At 32.6% G+C, this 18,064-nt stretch overlaps 1 protein-coding gene across 9 annotated transcripts in view; it reads left to right on the forward strand.

Annotated features, from left to right (window-relative positions):
• NBEA (neurobeachin) overlaps positions 1 to 18,064 on the forward strand; it is a 667,980-nt gene that overhangs the window by 251,911 nt on the left and 398,005 nt on the right. For all 9 annotated transcript variants that reach the window (XM_044249587.1, XM_044249579.1, XM_044249580.1 and 6 more), the window contains 3 exons: positions 1,567 to 2,005; positions 14,089 to 14,243; positions 16,496 to 16,622. In XM_044249587.1, the coding sequence (XP_044105522.1) occupies positions 1,567 to 2,005; positions 14,089 to 14,243; positions 16,496 to 16,622 (721 nt within the window). The remainder of the gene's footprint in view (positions 1 to 1,566; positions 2,006 to 14,088; positions 14,244 to 16,495; positions 16,623 to 18,064) is intronic.

Consider the following 18,064-nt stretch of genomic DNA (forward strand, 5'->3'; position numbering starts at 1 on the left):
CCCAAAAAATAGTATTACCAAAACAACATTTCTCTGTGTTTTTATTAGAGACTTCACCAAAGGTTTTATGAGATGTTTTGCTGAAATCAAAATAGCCTATTTCCTGTTGGGCAGTCTTCTGATTTCCTGTCCTAAAAACATTTCAAAAGAAAGAAACAACCAGCCAAAGTAACAAAAATCTAAGGGCAGTTTTATAGAACTTACAGATGTTCATTCTGAAGAGATCTTAGAAATAACTTCCTCTGCGCTTCTTGTTTTACAAAGGATAAACTTAAATATAAATCAGAGTAAATCAAGTACCTAACACTGACTACGTATCTACTTCATATTGGACCTGCAAGTAATTTACCTATAGTATCTTATTTTCTTCTTCCACATCACTTTATTAAGAGCTGTTATCTCTATTATACCTAGATTACATCAATTTTCAAGGTCATGATTTAGAATTTGATAACATTTTATTATATAGGGAACTTCATTGTATTAATGTTTGTATAATGAGAATGATAGGCATATAACATTTTAAAGATGTTTTTCTGTTTTAATTGATAATGTATGTGTATTTCATATCTGTATATATTTTATCTGCTTCAGTTTTCACAAATTGAAATTTATATTTATTCACAAAGAATGAGTATTCCAAAATAAGTTTTCTTAAAGGCACATATAGAGGCGCCTGGGTGGCTCAGTGGATTAAGCTGCTGCCTTCGGCTCAGGTCATGATCTCAGGGTCCTGAGATTGAGCCCCGCATTGGGCTCTCTGCTCAACAGGGAGCCTGCTTCCTCCTCTCTCTCTGCCTGACCCTCTGCCTACTTATGATCTCTCTCTTTCTGTCAAATAAATAAATAAAATCTTTAAAAAAAAGGCACATATAAGCTAAATTCTTGAGGAACATTATTTTCTTATTAAAGTGTTTATTCTTTTGAAATAATCATTTGGCATGCTTTTTGCTATTAACACTTCAGAATTTTAGGTGTAATATAATGTGATTTTAAAATAATATTTTTAACTAGTTTTAAACTAGTTAATATATATATTAACTAATATATTATTAGTTAATATATTAACTAATATTTTAACTAATTAAAATAATATTTTAACTAGTATTTTAATTATATATTATATTAATGGTTATTGAAATACCAAAAAAGGTATAAAACGACTTTATATTTTTAAGGTAATATTAGAGAAGTATAATAATTTCTCTTACATGTTTGGTAACTCGACAAAGGATAAAGGGGAACTTCATATAATAATTATTTGTAAGCTGTTATAAGAAATTGTTGTGAGTACTATTTCTCCACACTTTTAAAGACATCAGTTTTGAAATGCCACGTGGCTTTTAAAAGAAATAGGTTCTGTTGAGGCTTCCCGAACAAAATGGCAGATGTACATGGATGATATGTTTCAACCCAGTTGTGTTGTTATGCACATCCACTTAGCAGATTTTTCTTTGTTTCCCACAGGTCTTATTTTCTTTATTCCAATATGTGAGGATATTTTATTAATAATACTGAATTTTCACTTGTGAAGCTTTTTGTTTAAACCAGTTTCTTTTATTACAGAAACTCCTGCTACATTTCCAGACACTATAAAGGAAAAAGAAACACCAACACCCGGTGAAGATATTCAGCTAGAAAGTTCCATTCCACATACAGATTCAGGAATTGGAGAGGAGCAAGTGGCTAGCATCCTGAATGGGGCAGAATTGGAGACGGGCACAGGCCCTGATGCCATGAGTGAACTGTTATCCACTTTGTCATCTGAAGTGAAAAAATCACAGGAAAGCTTAACTGAGAACCCCAGTGAACTGTTGAAACCTGCACCATCCATATCTAGCATTAGTCAAACCAAAGGCATCAATGTCAAGGAGATCCTGAAAAGTCTTGTGGCTGCCCCAGTTGAAATTGCAGAATGTGGACCTGAACCTATTCCATACCCAGACCCAGCATTGAAGAGAGAAGCGCAAGCTATTCTTCCTATGCAGTTTCATTCCTTTGACAGGTGGGTACCAAACTTATTATTCATAGTGCTCTAAACACAGAAGGAAAACTAGAGTTTATTTTTAAAAATATTAGAAGGAGCTCAAAAACCTTATATTTAGTAATATAAGTATTACTAAAATACAAAATTACTAAAATGCTAAAATACAAGAATATCAAATATCAATTTATATCAATATATATCAATTTATATCAATATAAAAACCAGATTGATCTCATAGTAAAGCACTTAAATAATACATCTCAAAAAAGAAGTTTCAATATGGTATGCAAGACAGCATGTTAAATTCAGAATAGGGAAATGCAGATTCTGATTATAGTCCATCATCAGTGACTACACTACCTTGAGGAAGTACTTTTATCTTTTTGGATTTAATTGTTTCATGGATAAAATGGGAGAGGGATAGGTCCTATCTCTCTGGTCTAATCTGGCTCTAAAGTTCCTATATCATAATACTAAAAACTGTAATAACTGCTGGAGACCAAAGAAGCTTCCTTAAGTAATAAAATTCAAATTCGAGTTTTAAATCCAAGGATGGAAAAAATTTGAAAATGTGCATTATCATCTGAATATATGTGTGGAATTTTCAAAATCAATGTAAAAGCCATATTTTGAGGCTTGTGTTTGAAAGTAAATATTGTTGAAAGGCATTTTAGGTTTCTAAACTATAAGGTGGCTCATATATCTGCACTCAAATGTTAAATCATACAAGGGTTTTAAGTTGAGGACCACCAGACTTTATTCTGTTCCATTATATATGCCATAAAAATGATAGTCCACAGAAGCAGGATAAAACATTTTAGAACCTAAGAATTTGTTCATGTAATTTATCCTACTATTTAAAAAGCTTATACAGCATTAGAAACATTATTTGAGGTTAGTCATAATTACTAACAATAGTACTTAATATTGATACTGGGACTAATATTTACATATTAACATGTAAACTAAGGAATGTGTTTACCATCTGAATTAAATTGTGATTGAAGTTAAAACCACTTTCCCCACCCAAAATTTATATGTGTGTGTAAGATGATTGGTAAACAATTGTTTTTTAGAGAGAAAAATTCAAGTTAGAAAATCAAATGGTTCTTAAACTGGAGTGTCAAAAATAAACGCATAATCAAAATGTACTAGCTATTCTGTTTTACTTTTCCAAGATAGCCATACTGCTTTGTACATTTTTTAGTATTAAGGGTTAGAGGTATGGCAGTAAAGGCATTTTCAGTTAGGCAGATTATCTTTTTTATATATAAATATTAATTAAACTTTTACCTTTAAAGATTTTAATACCTGTCCTACAGATACTTCTTGAAAATTTTATTGTGAAAATATAAATAGCATCAGTCATCATGTTGATATAAAGATGGATAAAAACAGTGTTCTCTACATTGAACTTAGAGAGTGGTAAATGGAGATGAAATGTTTGCAAAAAATTGTCACACAAGTTAAAATGTGTTAAGTCTCAGAATTTTAAAAAACTGAAAAAAGGAGGGTTAAAATATAGGAAAATATTTTTTCTAACAGTTTGTGTTAATATTATACTTGGATATTCATTCATAGAGTTTCTTGGATGTTGCTTATGTCATCTCAGATTGATGTCCTCTATTTCACGTATTCGGTTTATGTCTCCTGGATATATGAGCATGTGTCTTTATAAGTGTATGTAAACATGTGTATGTAAGTATCTGTAATTGTATATATTTATAAAAATGTTATAGTAATTTAAGTTAGGATCATAAAAATTTTGTGTTCCACTTACTTTTAAATTACATATTTAAATTTTGTTAGAATACAAAACAAATAAATACAGAGAATTATTCTGATTTGCATAAGAGAATCCAGTGAAATAAAAATTAAGTTCAACATTTTTTGTTTTAATTTGAATTATTCTTAGAACAATTTTTTCATTAAAACAACAAAAGTGCTAATATTCTCGCTACTCAAAATTTATTACACTTTTGTGAATATTGCTTTAAAAAAAATAGAACTTTCCATTTGTTCCTTGTAGCATTTGTGCAAAGTGCAGTGGGAGTGGGATCATTATTCTAAATTGCGTAAGTAGAAATGAAATCGAGGCACACAAAGCATACTTCAGTTCTTTTTAGGAAAAGGGTCTCTAGTGTAGTTAATATATGCAGTAGCTCAAGTACTATCAAATGTAAATGATGAGGTGATATTGATGAAAGGAGGGGATTGAGGTCTCAGGGGGCGCTGATGACGGATTGAACAGAAGCGGCCTTGCACTGCACGTAACTCAAGTCTGTCGTCTTCACTGCTCAAAGCCATAATGGGAGGTGGCAGTCTGAAATGAGTTGCCACGGCAAAGAGTATTATTTTTGAAATGCTTTCACACAAATCACTAGGCCCTGCATACAACTTAGTTTCATGCTTTAATGTCATCAGGAGGCACAAATTGGTGTGTCTAATTGTTTGCCACCTGCCAGCAAAATGAGCTGCCAGCCAGCCAGACGGGTTTGATTGTCTGTCAGCCATTCAATAGATTGAGAGTGACAACATCAAAAATTTAACTTCAAACTCTAGAGCTTTGAGCAGCTTTTCAGAGGCATCATCCCCACAAGTGCTTCTGGACAACTGCATTTTTCAATTATACTTCCAATATATTGCTACCATTTGCCTTATCTGTCTTAAGGTAGCTATAATTACATTATGAAGTATATAAACATATTTCTGAAGCACTAAAATCTGAAATCCAAGTTATGACATGTCTTTTAACATCAGATTGAATTCCTTGAAAATAGGATCCAAGATGACAGGACTCAGAAACAAAGTCCTGATGACTACCAGTTTCAAACACAGAATTATCATGGGTCTTACTCTACCTACCAATAATATATTTTTCATTTTTACCTTTAGTTGAAAAATAGCTACAGTCTTAGTTGCTCATTTCTCTGTAACTAAATCATGCTTCCTGATAATAATGCTCAATCCCAATGGAGATCACCTAGGATTTTACTTTTGTTAACCAACAGTTTATTGGTTTTATTCTAAGCATGCTAACAATGTATTCTTTATACTCATTCTATACAGCAAATTTGAAAATAGCTTCCTAAAACAACTGATGTAATTTGAGTTATGTTAACTTGTGTTCCACATAGGGTGTTTCTCCCCACTTGGGATGGAGCATTTATGAATTTCAGTTGTGAGATTTATAATATTTTCTTTAGTTAAATTACAACCTCAATTTTAGAAACATTTAGACTTACCTAAAATAAAACTTTTCTTTCAGTATTATTTTCTCACAATGTATTATGAAATATTGTATAAATAGTCTTATTAACATACCTGGAAAGTACTGATGCTTTTTCCTCCATTTCTTCCAGTCATCACCTGTGCAGATTTTCATAAATGTCTGATTACACTGAGTGGCCCTAACAAATTCGTTTTTATGATTGCAAAGCGCTGAAAATGATAACGATTCACTGGTACTGTTCTATAGTGAGGACACACTGTATATAGAGAAAATACAGTTAGGAAATAATAACATTATCATGGTTTTATTTTGGACAGAAGTGCTTAATAATCTCATCATAGAACACATAAGCCAAATTGCGAAGTTCCCCAGCAATGCAATCTCTTTTGATAGATTTAAATACAGATTTATAGTTTATAAAATACTCTAGCTGAGCTATATTTTTTATACATTAGTACCTGTGTAACTTTTAGGTTGGTATAATGCTTTTCTCTAAAACCACCAATTAAGTTTTATCCTACCTTTTATGTTAAGATTGTAATCTTATATGTCCACATGATTTTATTTTTGGAGATTTTGGTATATATTTGTGATTTAGGTCAGTCTTAATTCCCCAGGGATTTCTAAGCTATTTCTCCGCACCTCCCCCCAACGCCTTAGTTTGGACAAAAGATGGAGTGGGGGGAGAGGGCAATATGCTTCTTCCTTTTAACTGTTACAGTGTTTTAGAAATTTATTTTATGTCTGGGATATAACAAAAAACTCACAATTGTGTTGCTTCTCTGGATAACAAACATTGATCTTACATGATTTATATTTCATCTCTTTTGATTTTACAATCCCACTTACATTTGAATCACTGGGTTTGATAAGTTCAGGCAGAATGTTCTGTATATTTTTCCATCCAAACCTAATTTCCTCACTTTCAAGTGTTTTATTCTCTGAATAAGAAAATCTCTAAAATAAAATTTGTAAATATTATAGGACTAAAAATGCAATATAGATAGCCTTTATATTATTAAACTTAAAGGATAAGATTTGGGTAGCTATTTTCTCTCTAGCTTTTTAATATTAACATTTTTAACATTAATGCTAAGGATGACAATTTAGGGAAAATAATAAAGAAATGTTTGATATACGTGATGGAATCTACCTACATTGATTAAAGATTATTAAAAATTATAATTACTGCTGAGGACTTCAATTTCTCTTCCTTTACTAATTTTTGTGAAGTGTTTTGCTTGTATCACTTAAAGGATGAATAAGTAATTGTAAGCCAAATTGATTAAAAGTCTGCCAACCTTTACATTTCAAGGTATCTATGAAGTCTAGGCACTGAAATTCCAGCTTTCATTATGCTCCAAGTGTCCTGGGTATAGTATTTTAAAGTCAGTTGCCAGAAGATGCAGTTTTGACTAAGCATGATGGTATCCTAATGTCCCTAATGTTGCCTTTGTCTCTCCTGGCATTTACACAGACAAGTCAGTGAGCTGAAAAAGTATCTCTCTTTAAGGAGTAGATTAATGAAATACTCGATTATTTCTTATATATATTTTTTCATTGATATTCTAAATATTTTACAAAATAAAGACATATAAAACACGAAAATGTCACAGCAGTAGCCTTGTGATTTCTGATGAGCTGCAATAAATTATAGTATCAGCCTAAAGTCAGTAGCATTGTTTCTTTCCTAGGCTTCAATTTTTTCTTTCCAGATAAATGTTTAGCATTTATATAAGCCTTGCTAGGGAAGAGTGTTAATCTGGAAATTAGGAGAATCGGTCATTAATAATGGATCTCAATAATAATAATAATGGATTATAAAATTAGTTGTGTGATATTACTTTTATTCTGTTTGGCTTTGTCAGCATATAAAATAATGCATTATTCCTTAAAAGTCCCATAAAGTTCCAAACCCTATCATAAATGAAATGATCTTGTAATGAGTCTTAAAAAAGTAGCAGATAGCTATTTTTGAACTTGGTTAAAAGACCTGAGTTCCAGAAAAGATAGGACATGACTATTCCCAAAGCTATCAGCTCACTTTAGGCCCTCAGTATCTCTCAAGTGGATTCTTTGTCTTATCTCCTAATTGCCGTCACTATTTCCAGGTCTCTACCACCCCAGCCAGTATATCTTCCACATTTCTGCCAGAGTCATTTTTCTTAAATGCAAAACTGATAAAAATTCTGAAATAATTTTTGCTTATTACAAAATATATTACAAAACAAAAGATGATGAACTTCTTAGTTTGAAATGTCCTTACCTTTTATCAGTGATAAGGATATATTTTCAGTTTCTTCAATCTACTATGTTTTTTCCTTTCTCTTTGCCTCACTAAGGCTTTATTACTGAACTTTTTCTCCTCTTGGCTAATTCCTATTGTGCTACTTTTAAATTCAGCTCACTGTTCCCAGATAATGCACATCCATTGTATTCCTGAAAGACCCTGTGCATAACTTCGATCAAAGCAGTTATTGAAATATATTGCACAGTTGATTTGTTGGTTTCTTGTATTTTCTTCAGGTATCTCTAAGGTATGGGTTATATCTTACTTTCTTTTTATCCCTCAAACTTGTCAGGGAAGTTGTATTCCTTTAACCTGTCAGTGCTCAATAAGTGTTACAGAAAAGAGAGAGGGAGCAGAAAGAAGAAAGGGATTCTTTTAGGGTGTCATAAATAATTACAAAACTCACTTGCCTTGATGAGTCACTATTGAAAAATCCTTATCTTCACTATCTTATTTTATACATAGGCCAAATCTTGAATATACAGATAAAGTAAGAATCTTTTTATAAGAGCCACAGAAATAATTAATGGGCTCTCCAGGACTCTGTCCTTGAACCACTTCTCCTATCCACTTGCACTCACTTCTTCGGTGATTTAATCCAATTTCTTGCCATTAAATAGCATTTACGTTGATGATTCCCAAATTTATGTCTCAGCCCAGTCCTCTCTCCTCAATTAGAGACTCCTGTATCCAATAGTTTTTCAACATATTTGGATGATTAATAACTGCTCCAACCATGTTCACCCCATCTTAGTTAATGGCAGCTCTGCCCTTCATGGTGCTTAAGGCAAAAATCTTTACATCTTCTTTGACTTTTCTCTCACACTCACATCCAGTCTTCTGCAAATGCTGTTTTCTCTGCCTTCTTAATATAGTCAAAATATTGACTATATTTTGCCATTCCAATCCAAACTACATCATTTCTTGCTTGGTTTATTACACTAAACTCCTAACTAAAACTAACTCCTAACAAGTCTTCCACTACTTTCCCTTCCCCCATTAAGTGTATCCTTAATACAACTGCCAGAATGGTCCTGCTTAACCTGAGATCAAATTCCTCCCTTGTTCATAAGGTTTTAGTAGCTTCTGATCCACTGTGAGAAAAAGCCAATGTCTTTACAATGGACTATAAGGACCTATGATCAGAACCCCGCTTACCTTGGTCTCACCTCTTACAAGCCTCCACATCTTCTAGACTCACACTAGCCTTCTTCCTGGTCCCACTACCTGTGACACTCTTTTTTTTTTTTTTTTTTGCTTTTGCTTTTGCATTTTTTTCTTTATTTTATTATGTTATTCACCATACATTACATCATTAATTTTTGATGTTCCATGTGTTCCATGTGTTCTATGATTCGTTGTTTGCATGTAACATCCAGTGCTCCATGCAATGCATGCCCTCCTTAATACCCAAGTCTGGGCTAGCCCATCTCCCCCGCCTGAAACCTTCAGTTTGTTTCCCATAGTCCATAGTCTTTCATGGTTTGTTGAGACCTTACCAGTTTAGCCAGTTAGAATGGCCAAAATTGACAAGGCAAGAAACAACATATGTTGGAAAGGATATCGGGAAAGGGGAACTCTATTACACTGTTAGTGAGAATGCAAGCTGGTGCAGCCACATTGGAAAACAGTGTGGAGATTCTTAAAAAAAATTAAAAATAGAACTATCTGAAGACCCAGCAATTGCACTGCTGGGTATTTACCCCAAAGACACAGATGTAAAAAGAAGGGCCATAGGTGCCCCAATAGCAGCAACGTCCACAATAGCTAAACTGTGGAAAGAGTCAAGATACCCCCTTCAACAGGCAAATGGATAAAGAAGATGTGGTCCATATACACAACGGAATATTACTCAGCCTTCAAAAAAGATGAAAGCCCAACTTTTGCATACCATGGATGGAACTGGAGGAGATTATGCTGAATGAAATAAGTTAAGCAGAGAAAAACAATTTTCATGTGGTTTCATTTAAAATTTGTGGAACAGAAGGAATAGCATGGATGACATTAGGAGAAGGAAACAAACCATGCCTGTGACAGTCTTACACTCTTCCCTGGATATCTTATAGCTTGCTCCTCCTGCACCTTCCAGTGTTTCCTCAAATACTACTATTTTTAGTAAGTCTTATCTAAGCAATTCTTTTTATTCTTATCTGTGCTTTATTTTTCTCATAGCACTTTCCATATCATATACTGTATTAACCCATTCATGTTATTGTATCTTCTGTCTCTCCATATTGGAATATAAGTTCCATGAAGGCAGAGGTTTTGTTTGTTCTATATATTTCTATATGTCAGAATTTAGAACCACACCTTACTGTCAGAGGCTCAGTAAGTATTTGTTGAATGAATGAACAAATGAATCTCAGATTACAGCCCAAATTTCTGGTTTTGAGATAGGATAAATTCAGTGATGGAGAATTTACACTTATATGTATTATATATCACTCACTCTATCACAAAACATAGTTAATCACTGAATGGAACATTTTGTTGATGTGAGTTAGATTGAATAATTTCTTGGCTTGTGCTGTTTTGATGATAACCTTCACAACTTTAGAGTATGCATGAGTTTTATGTAGTACAGAAGAATCATCTACTTAATTATAGTTTCCTGTCTTAAGGTTGTGGAGCAGAATTGTGAAATTGTGTGGGAAAACATGGAAACAATGTTCTTGAGATAGAAAAATGCAGTTGGTAATGTGTGTGTAGTATAGAGGATTCTATGTATGCAACTGTATGAATAGCAGATCTAGAAGGAGAGTGGAATATGTTAATAGTCTATATTGGTGGCTTAACTTTTTTGTGGCTGTATTTTTGAAACCCAGATAATTATTTGCTCACCCTAGAAAAAGTGTATGCACTTCAGAATTTTATGTATACTTTAGCATATTTATGGAATCAAAATGGGTACCCACAATATGAAGACTCCTAGGTAAGGTTAAGCCTTTTGTTCCAATTTTAGTATATGTGCTGCCGAAGCGAGCACAGGTTAAGCCTTTTGGTACGGATAGAATAAGTTACCAAATAAAACATGTTGAATCACCGATAGAAGATCTTGTAAGAGCTAAAAGTTCAGTTTTCACATAATATGTTAATCAATGCATATTAATAAATGTAAATTTGCAGATTATTTATAAAGTAGATTGTTAGGACACAGAATGTTTTGATGTGTTAGGGAATGGGCAGTGTTGAAGGAATGATGTGAAGGAACAGAATGTACTATACTCTGATTCTAGTAAACCATCTGTCCATTATACTCAAAGAAGAAAGAGTAGGCTGCATGAAGTTGTAGATTGAGACAGGATCTGAGAAGTCAGTCAAAGCTAGTTTTCCACTTCTCTCAACCCAGCTCTGGTGACGTGATCATCCTAGTCATTTGAACACATCAGTAGTTGGAAACTGGAGCTCATAAAAGTTACTAGAGAAACTTCTTCCTGTTGGTTTTAATTTGATAGGGAGATATATAGGAGTTTCTTCTTATTTCCTTTTCATATACCTTCAGATTTAAAAAAAAAAGTTGTTTGTTTGTTTGTTTGTTTTGTTTGTTTGTTTAACTATAATTTTCTGGTCTCTCAGCCTTCCCTCCCATGACTTTTTCTTTTATGGGCATGATGCTGTCTGTCATTATTCTTGAAATCTGATGCCTAAAACTGCACACAAGATTTTGTTTATGACAATCAAAAACTATGTCAGGATTATCACTTCTTTCAAAACTGTGTAGTGTTGCTGCTGCAGACCTAGGTTGCATCAGCACTTTTGGAAGCCACAGCAGTCCTAACAATTGCTATAGATCACATGATATTCCAGGCAAAGTGCTAAACATTTTATATGTATTATATATTCCATCTTTTTAAAAATCTTATAAGCTACAAACTATTATGAGTCTCATTTTAAAGGTGAGGAGAATGGAACTTAGATTTACTTGCCTAATACCACACAACTAGAAATTGTGGAAGGTAGAATTCTAACTCTGATCCATCTGTCATTGAAAACTGGGTTTTTTAGCCACTGTTTTACTATATTTAAATGCCATTTTGCACTACCAGATTTGCTGTGTTCGCTGTCAATGAAGTGTCTGAAGACTTTCACATTAATTGCTATTGAACCAGATGCTTTCCGTTCTTAAGTAGACTGGCATTTAATGTTGTTTGTATTTATTTACAAGCTATTGTTACAGGTTGTTGAGATAAAATTTTTTTCTCTCATTAATATAACTGTTTTTCATAATATATTTTGCATAGCCTCAGCACTTGACAAGATGCTGTAGTAGTCCGTTAATAAAAGTTTCTGCCCAAATTTGGTGATGGCCTGTTAATTAGGAATTTTGGGTGATAGTTCTCCTACAATCTTAAATCTGTCTCACAGCACTATAAACCAGCCCGTGTTTCTTATTTTATCCACAGGGATTTTAATGAGTTGTTTAAAAAAAAGTGTTATAGATTACTAATGACTTTTTTTCAAATTGAGAGTTGATAATTTTGTCTTCTTACTGGATAGCCAGGAAAATAGTGCATCTTAACAGTTTAGAAGTTTAGAGAAGAGTTTTGATGATAAACCCAAAATACTAGGTTTTTTTTTCTTTTGATAGATCAGTATAACCACCTACCTTATATGATGTAGGCAGAGAATTATTTCACTTTACACAGTGGTAATAATAACATTTATAAGACAGCTTATGCTAAAAAAAAAAACCTTTTAAATACAATCTCATTTAATTTCTCCAGTTATATGTGAAGTATATGGCATTCATCTTGCCATATTTGCAATGAAGAACTGAAATTTAAAATCACACAACTTGAGAGTGATTTAGGTCTCAAGATTTAGTCTTCTAGCTCCATGTCCTGTATTCTTTCCATAATGTCACACGCTTCTCAATGTAATAAATGAAGGCATTGGATGAGGAATGGCCAATGAAAGGGTTGAAAGCATAAAGTGTACTTTTGGAAATTTGATAAGATAGTTAAGAGTTCAAGATTGAGTCTAATGAATTAGATTCCACCTATAAAGAGTAAAGAAGAAAATATCCAGAAAGAGATAATGTAGAAATTTTTTGGCATGAGTAAAATTATTTAAGACTGCAATACATTTGCTCACAAAAAAAGTTTTAAGTATTCCTTAAATTGAGAGTAATTATTCTTATAAATTTAGCTTTTTGATAATGAAGAAATCATTGAAGACAGCAACATAAGTGTTTCTAGGAAAAACAATGTTATTAAGGAAGCTTAAGCTATAGACTTACTTGAGGATAAGCCACTAATATGATTTTAAATAAAGCTTTTTCATGGGACAATTAAAATTTTTACAATGTGTATAGGCATATTTACGAGAACTAGTTTAGTTTGGAGAGTTTTGTACCGTCAGTCATTACTTTTCAAGCATTACATTTGAGCTTATGGCATCTCATACATCTACTCTCTAGGTGAAAAACCTCAGTGATGGTTGAGTAACACTGGTAAATACTTTTTCTATGAAGTTTCAGTCTGTATACTTTGAGAAGAATGAAGCTTCACTAGTTTATTTAGAAATAAACATACTTATTATTTTAGATAAATAGTTTATCTTTTAAAATTATACTCACTTTAAAAATTTTAAAATTTACTTCAGGTTAACACAATGACAAATTCAGAAATTTTTAGTGTGAAATTCATCTATGTTAAAGTAACATGGGAAACACCTGTGTTCAAAATGTCAAGTCTTGAAAGCTAAATAGATCTTTAACTGAGTATCGAGTGTATCATTGAGTTCTTTTTCATTATAACAACTATGAAAAATAACTAAATTTCTTTTCAGAAAAATAAACTGTAACCTTACTATGCCATTAGATGTTATTCAGTAGTCCTTGGTTAATTTTTAGCTTTACTATGAAGAAGCTTCAGAATCTGGCTTTTGGAATGGTTTTTATGTTATGACTATTTTACAAATGGAGAATATAATATGGATAAGAAGTACATTTTATGCATATTTTGCCAAAAAACTATGCAGATGCAAAATATTCTAACTTGAGCACACATTTTCCCAGTTTTTCCAGATTCATGATTATAGTCTACAAGCCATCTTAAGAAAGGTTTGCAAACTCCATATTCTACTTAAACATTTGCCAAATGAATAAAAGTGAACACATTTCACAATATATCCTAATGTCCATATTCCTTTCACCAATGAAATTGGACTCCGAAATAAAAAGAAAGGAAAGAAAGGAAGAAAGGAAGGAAGGAAGGAAGAAAGAAAGAAAGAAAGAAAGAAAGAAAGAAAGAAAGAAAGAAAGAAAAAGAAAGGACAATTAAATGTTGACTGTAGGGGCGCCTGGGTGACTCAGTGGGTTAAGCCGCTGCCTTCGGCTCAGGTCATGATCTCAGGGTCCTGGGATCAAGTCCCGCATCGGCTCTCTGCTCAGCAGGGAGCCTGCTTCCCTCTCTCTCTCTCTCTCTGCCTGCCTCTCTGTCTACTGTGATCTCTCTCTGTCAGATAAATAAATAAAAATCTTAAAAAAAAATAAATGTTGACTGTATATGTCATAGCAGGGTTGGATTTCATCTTAAACCTTGTGTTGGTTATTTTCCATCACTTCTTACTTTCCAGGAGTGTTGTGGTACCTGTTAAGAAGCCACCTCCAGGTAGTTTGGCTGTAACCACTGTGGGAGCCACTGCTGCTGGAAGTGGGCTGCCAACCGGCAGTACTTCTAATATATTTGCTGCTACTGGAGCTACACCAAAAAGTATGATTAATACAACAGGTATTGTCCTTATATATTTTTGTGATACCTCATCTTTTTCTTTCTGTTTTCTTTATCTTCATTTTTCTGCTTATTTGATCTTAAAAATTAAATTGCTCTGGTCATTTGGGATTGTCATAATCTTTAAGAAGGTTCTACTTTATGTTACCACCTTTTAGAATTTGTCTGTACTTCTAAGACATTTTTAGTGGTCATTTTAGAGGACCCTATTGTTTTTGTTTTGAGTCCTCTCAAAACACAGTGCTGTTTACTTTCAGAGTTAAATCAGATTGCTGAAAGTTATTTGGGGAGCAAGACCAAAAGATAATTTAAACATTGGAGTTTGATATATAAAAATTAATAAACAGTATCAAGAATATCACAAAATATGTTAGTGATAGAAAATAGATTTAGTGACATTTACTGGTTGAAACTTAATGTATATTTTTTGCAAAATCCTCTAAGGAAAGACAGAGCTCCCCTAAGAACCTGAATGGTTTGCAAGAGCCTCAAGGTGATGGGGAAAAAAATGCATGTGAATAAGAACCATTATTTGACATTGAATTAATTTATGTACTTAGATTACAGTTGTATCCAATTCATTGTCCAACATTTTCCTAATGATACTAGGAACAGAAAATTCCAAATCACTACAAATTTTAAAAGCCTGCCTAAAATAACCTTTATTTATGTAAATTTCCAGAAATGTTCCTGTTGATTATTAGCTAAATAAATCCTTACCCAAATCTTTGTGATTCCATTTTAGGTATTTATACAACGCAAGATGATCCCTGACTTTTCTTCCCTGACTATAGTAGCCTTCTCTTCTCCAAACTGTATAGCCTTGAATTTTCCATCTATTATCATTACTTAGATTCTTCCCATTTTTATTAATTTCATAGCTCTTCTATGTGCTTTCTGTATCTATCTTGTTTATCATACCACCTGAGTCTGACATATCATGACCAACACATTTATGGGGTTTTAGTAAGTAGAATATACTCTATCAAGCATATTTATATTAGCAAATAAATATTACTAATGGCATTGTGTTAAAGAACATAACACCCTTAGTTTATCTATATTATAAATAAATATATCCAGCTTGTCTGAAGACTTCAAAGTTTTTCTATACAGTTTATAATCCCATTTTATATATTCATTCTGCTTTCTAGAAATAGGAAGAAAAATACTGTTTTACCAAAATATGTATCAAAAAACATGTTAAGATTTTGAAAATATGCCAGTATAGTTGAAAGAAGTCTGCATTTAGTGTCTAATGAATAATTCCTTATTTTTGAGAGAGAGGTTAAAGGAAAATTAAATTACCTCTTTTTTATCTTTATATGAAACAAGTTATATTTCCTTATAATTTCTATTTTATGAATTAATAATAGATATAGAAAGTGATGGTAGCATACTAATGATAGTATAAAGTACATAATATTACAGTGGAAAATAAAATGTAAGTAATTAAATGTCCTCCTCAGAAATATGTACAGACACACCTACACACACACACACACACACACACACTTTTTATACCAATACTTAAACTGGGCCCATTGTCCAGTTTAGTTTTTGGCAGTTGTGTTTAGTGTTTTGGCAGTTTGGGCAGGTTAGTGTTGCAGCAGAATCCCCGTAGCAGTTCAGTTTTATGAGAATTAGTGTGAGATAAGATAATATTCAGGAACACTAGATGTCCCTCAACTCCACAGCTCTTTAATATACTTATGGTGTATTATAGAAAAGTCTGTTCCAAAGTGTCATCTTGATATCGTTGAGGAGAACTCATTATTTTAAAAGCAGGTACAATTATATTCATTATAGCCCTTCTTAAAACAATCATTTTATCAAAATAAGCATTTGATGCTTCAGGGCCACAGATTTATGCTCAGTTTGTTGTAAATTATAGCTTAGATGGTGAAAATTAAAATATTACAATATAGCAATAAAAATTTTCATTTCTAAATTTGAATTGTTTATCGGCCTCATTTTATCTAAAATTATTTTCATTTGTTGATGTCTTTTATTTATACCCCATTTGTAATAATGTACTTCTGTTAGACTATTATAAGTAAATCAACTGGATTTTAGTGCAATTATTTGTAATTATAAAGAGTTATTAGGGTATAATGGCCAAATGATTTTTTAATTGTTGAATTCTGTTTTGAAATTCAGATGAGTAAATCTTCAAAATCAGATAGTAATGATATAATGAAAATTATTTTGTTAAATATGCTTAAGGCTAAAAATTATTATTTTGGGAACAGGTGCCGTGGATTCAGGGTCCTCCTCCTCTTCCTCCTCTTCTAGTTTTGTGAACGGTGCTACCAGCAAAAACCTTCCAGCTGTACAAACTGTCGCTCCAATGCCAGAAGACTCAGCTGAAAACATGAGGTATACATAACTATCTTTTATACTCATTTTCCAACACCATCTTCAAACATAGTGAAACAGTACACAGTAAATACAAAGGTATAGTTAAGAATTCTTGAGAAGAGCTAATTATGGATTTTGTGCTATATTGCATAATTGTATTGTTCTGGCATTTTTAAAAGTCACTCACTATATTTCAGAGCCTTAACAGAGGTGGTGACTGATGTTCAGTGACCGTGTTGGATTTGTCATCCATTCTCATATAGCATGTTACTATTTCTGTTACAGTAAAAACATGCACAAATGGTAACATGATAACGTTGTGCATCTTTGCAGTGGTGATGAAAAGTTTAAAATACAGACTTTCAAAATAAATCTGCAAAATTATATATAATACATGTAATTGAATAAATGAGCATTATCTTTTTCTTCATGCTAAATAGATAAAAATTTATGGTAGCACATCACAGAGCATTCCTGGAAGACTAGTCCACAGTCTTAGAGTTAGTCTTAGTGTGTGTGTATTCATGTTTTACACTTGATCTTAGCCAAAAGGCTGAGAAGCGATGTGTATTCATGTTTTAAATTCAAGAATTACACAAATGCAGAGTATAAAAGCTCAGTGAAACAGTGAAGACACTCATGTAGGAAATACAATGTTCCGAGTACCCCAGAAGCCCCCACCTTGTGTTCCTTTTCCTGTCAGTAATCTTGCTCCTCATTTATAATCCTGACTTTTAATATGAGGGCATCTTTGTCTTTTTTTGAATTTTATGTAAATGAAATCGCACAGTACCTGTTCTTTTGTTTTGGAGTGTCTTTTGTTCAGCTTTGTTCATGAGATTCATCTATGTTGCATGTAGTAATAGTTTATTTTTATTCCATTTTTATTCCATTGTGTTTGGATACTATAATTCACTAGTCTTTTTTACTGATAATGGGCATTTTGGAATTTTCTAGGTTTAGACTATTACAAATAATGCTGCTTTTTATGCAGTGATGCTGCTTGACATTTCTCTTGAGTGTGCCACATATTTGCTTGTGTGCATGTCTGTGGGTTAAATAGCAAGAAGTAGAATTGCTGATTCACGTGACTGTGCATGTTCAGTTTTACTAGATAATCCCAAACAATTTCCTGGAGTGCTTATGAAAGTTTACTAATTCTGCAGCGGCATATGAGAGTTCCTGTTTCTTCATAACTTCAATGGTACTTAGTACGGTCACTCTTACATTTTAGCCCTTTTGGTGGAAGTATTTCATCATATTTGTAGTTTGCATTTTCCTTGTGGTTAATGGTGAGCATCTTCTTACATATTTATTGGTCTTTTGGTTTTATTCTTTTGTGATTTGCCTATTGAAATCTCCCATTTTTAAAAATTGAGTTGTTTTTCTTCTTGTTAGTAATTTGTAAGGTTCTCTATGTATTTGAAAATGGCTTGTTTGAAGACTATATGTTTTATATA

This window comes from Neovison vison, chromosome 5 (genome assembly GCF_020171115.1).
Source record: "Neovison vison isolate M4711 chromosome 5, ASM_NN_V1, whole genome shotgun sequence".
Taxonomy (NCBI): domain Eukaryota; kingdom Metazoa; phylum Chordata; class Mammalia; order Carnivora; family Mustelidae; genus Neogale; species Neogale vison.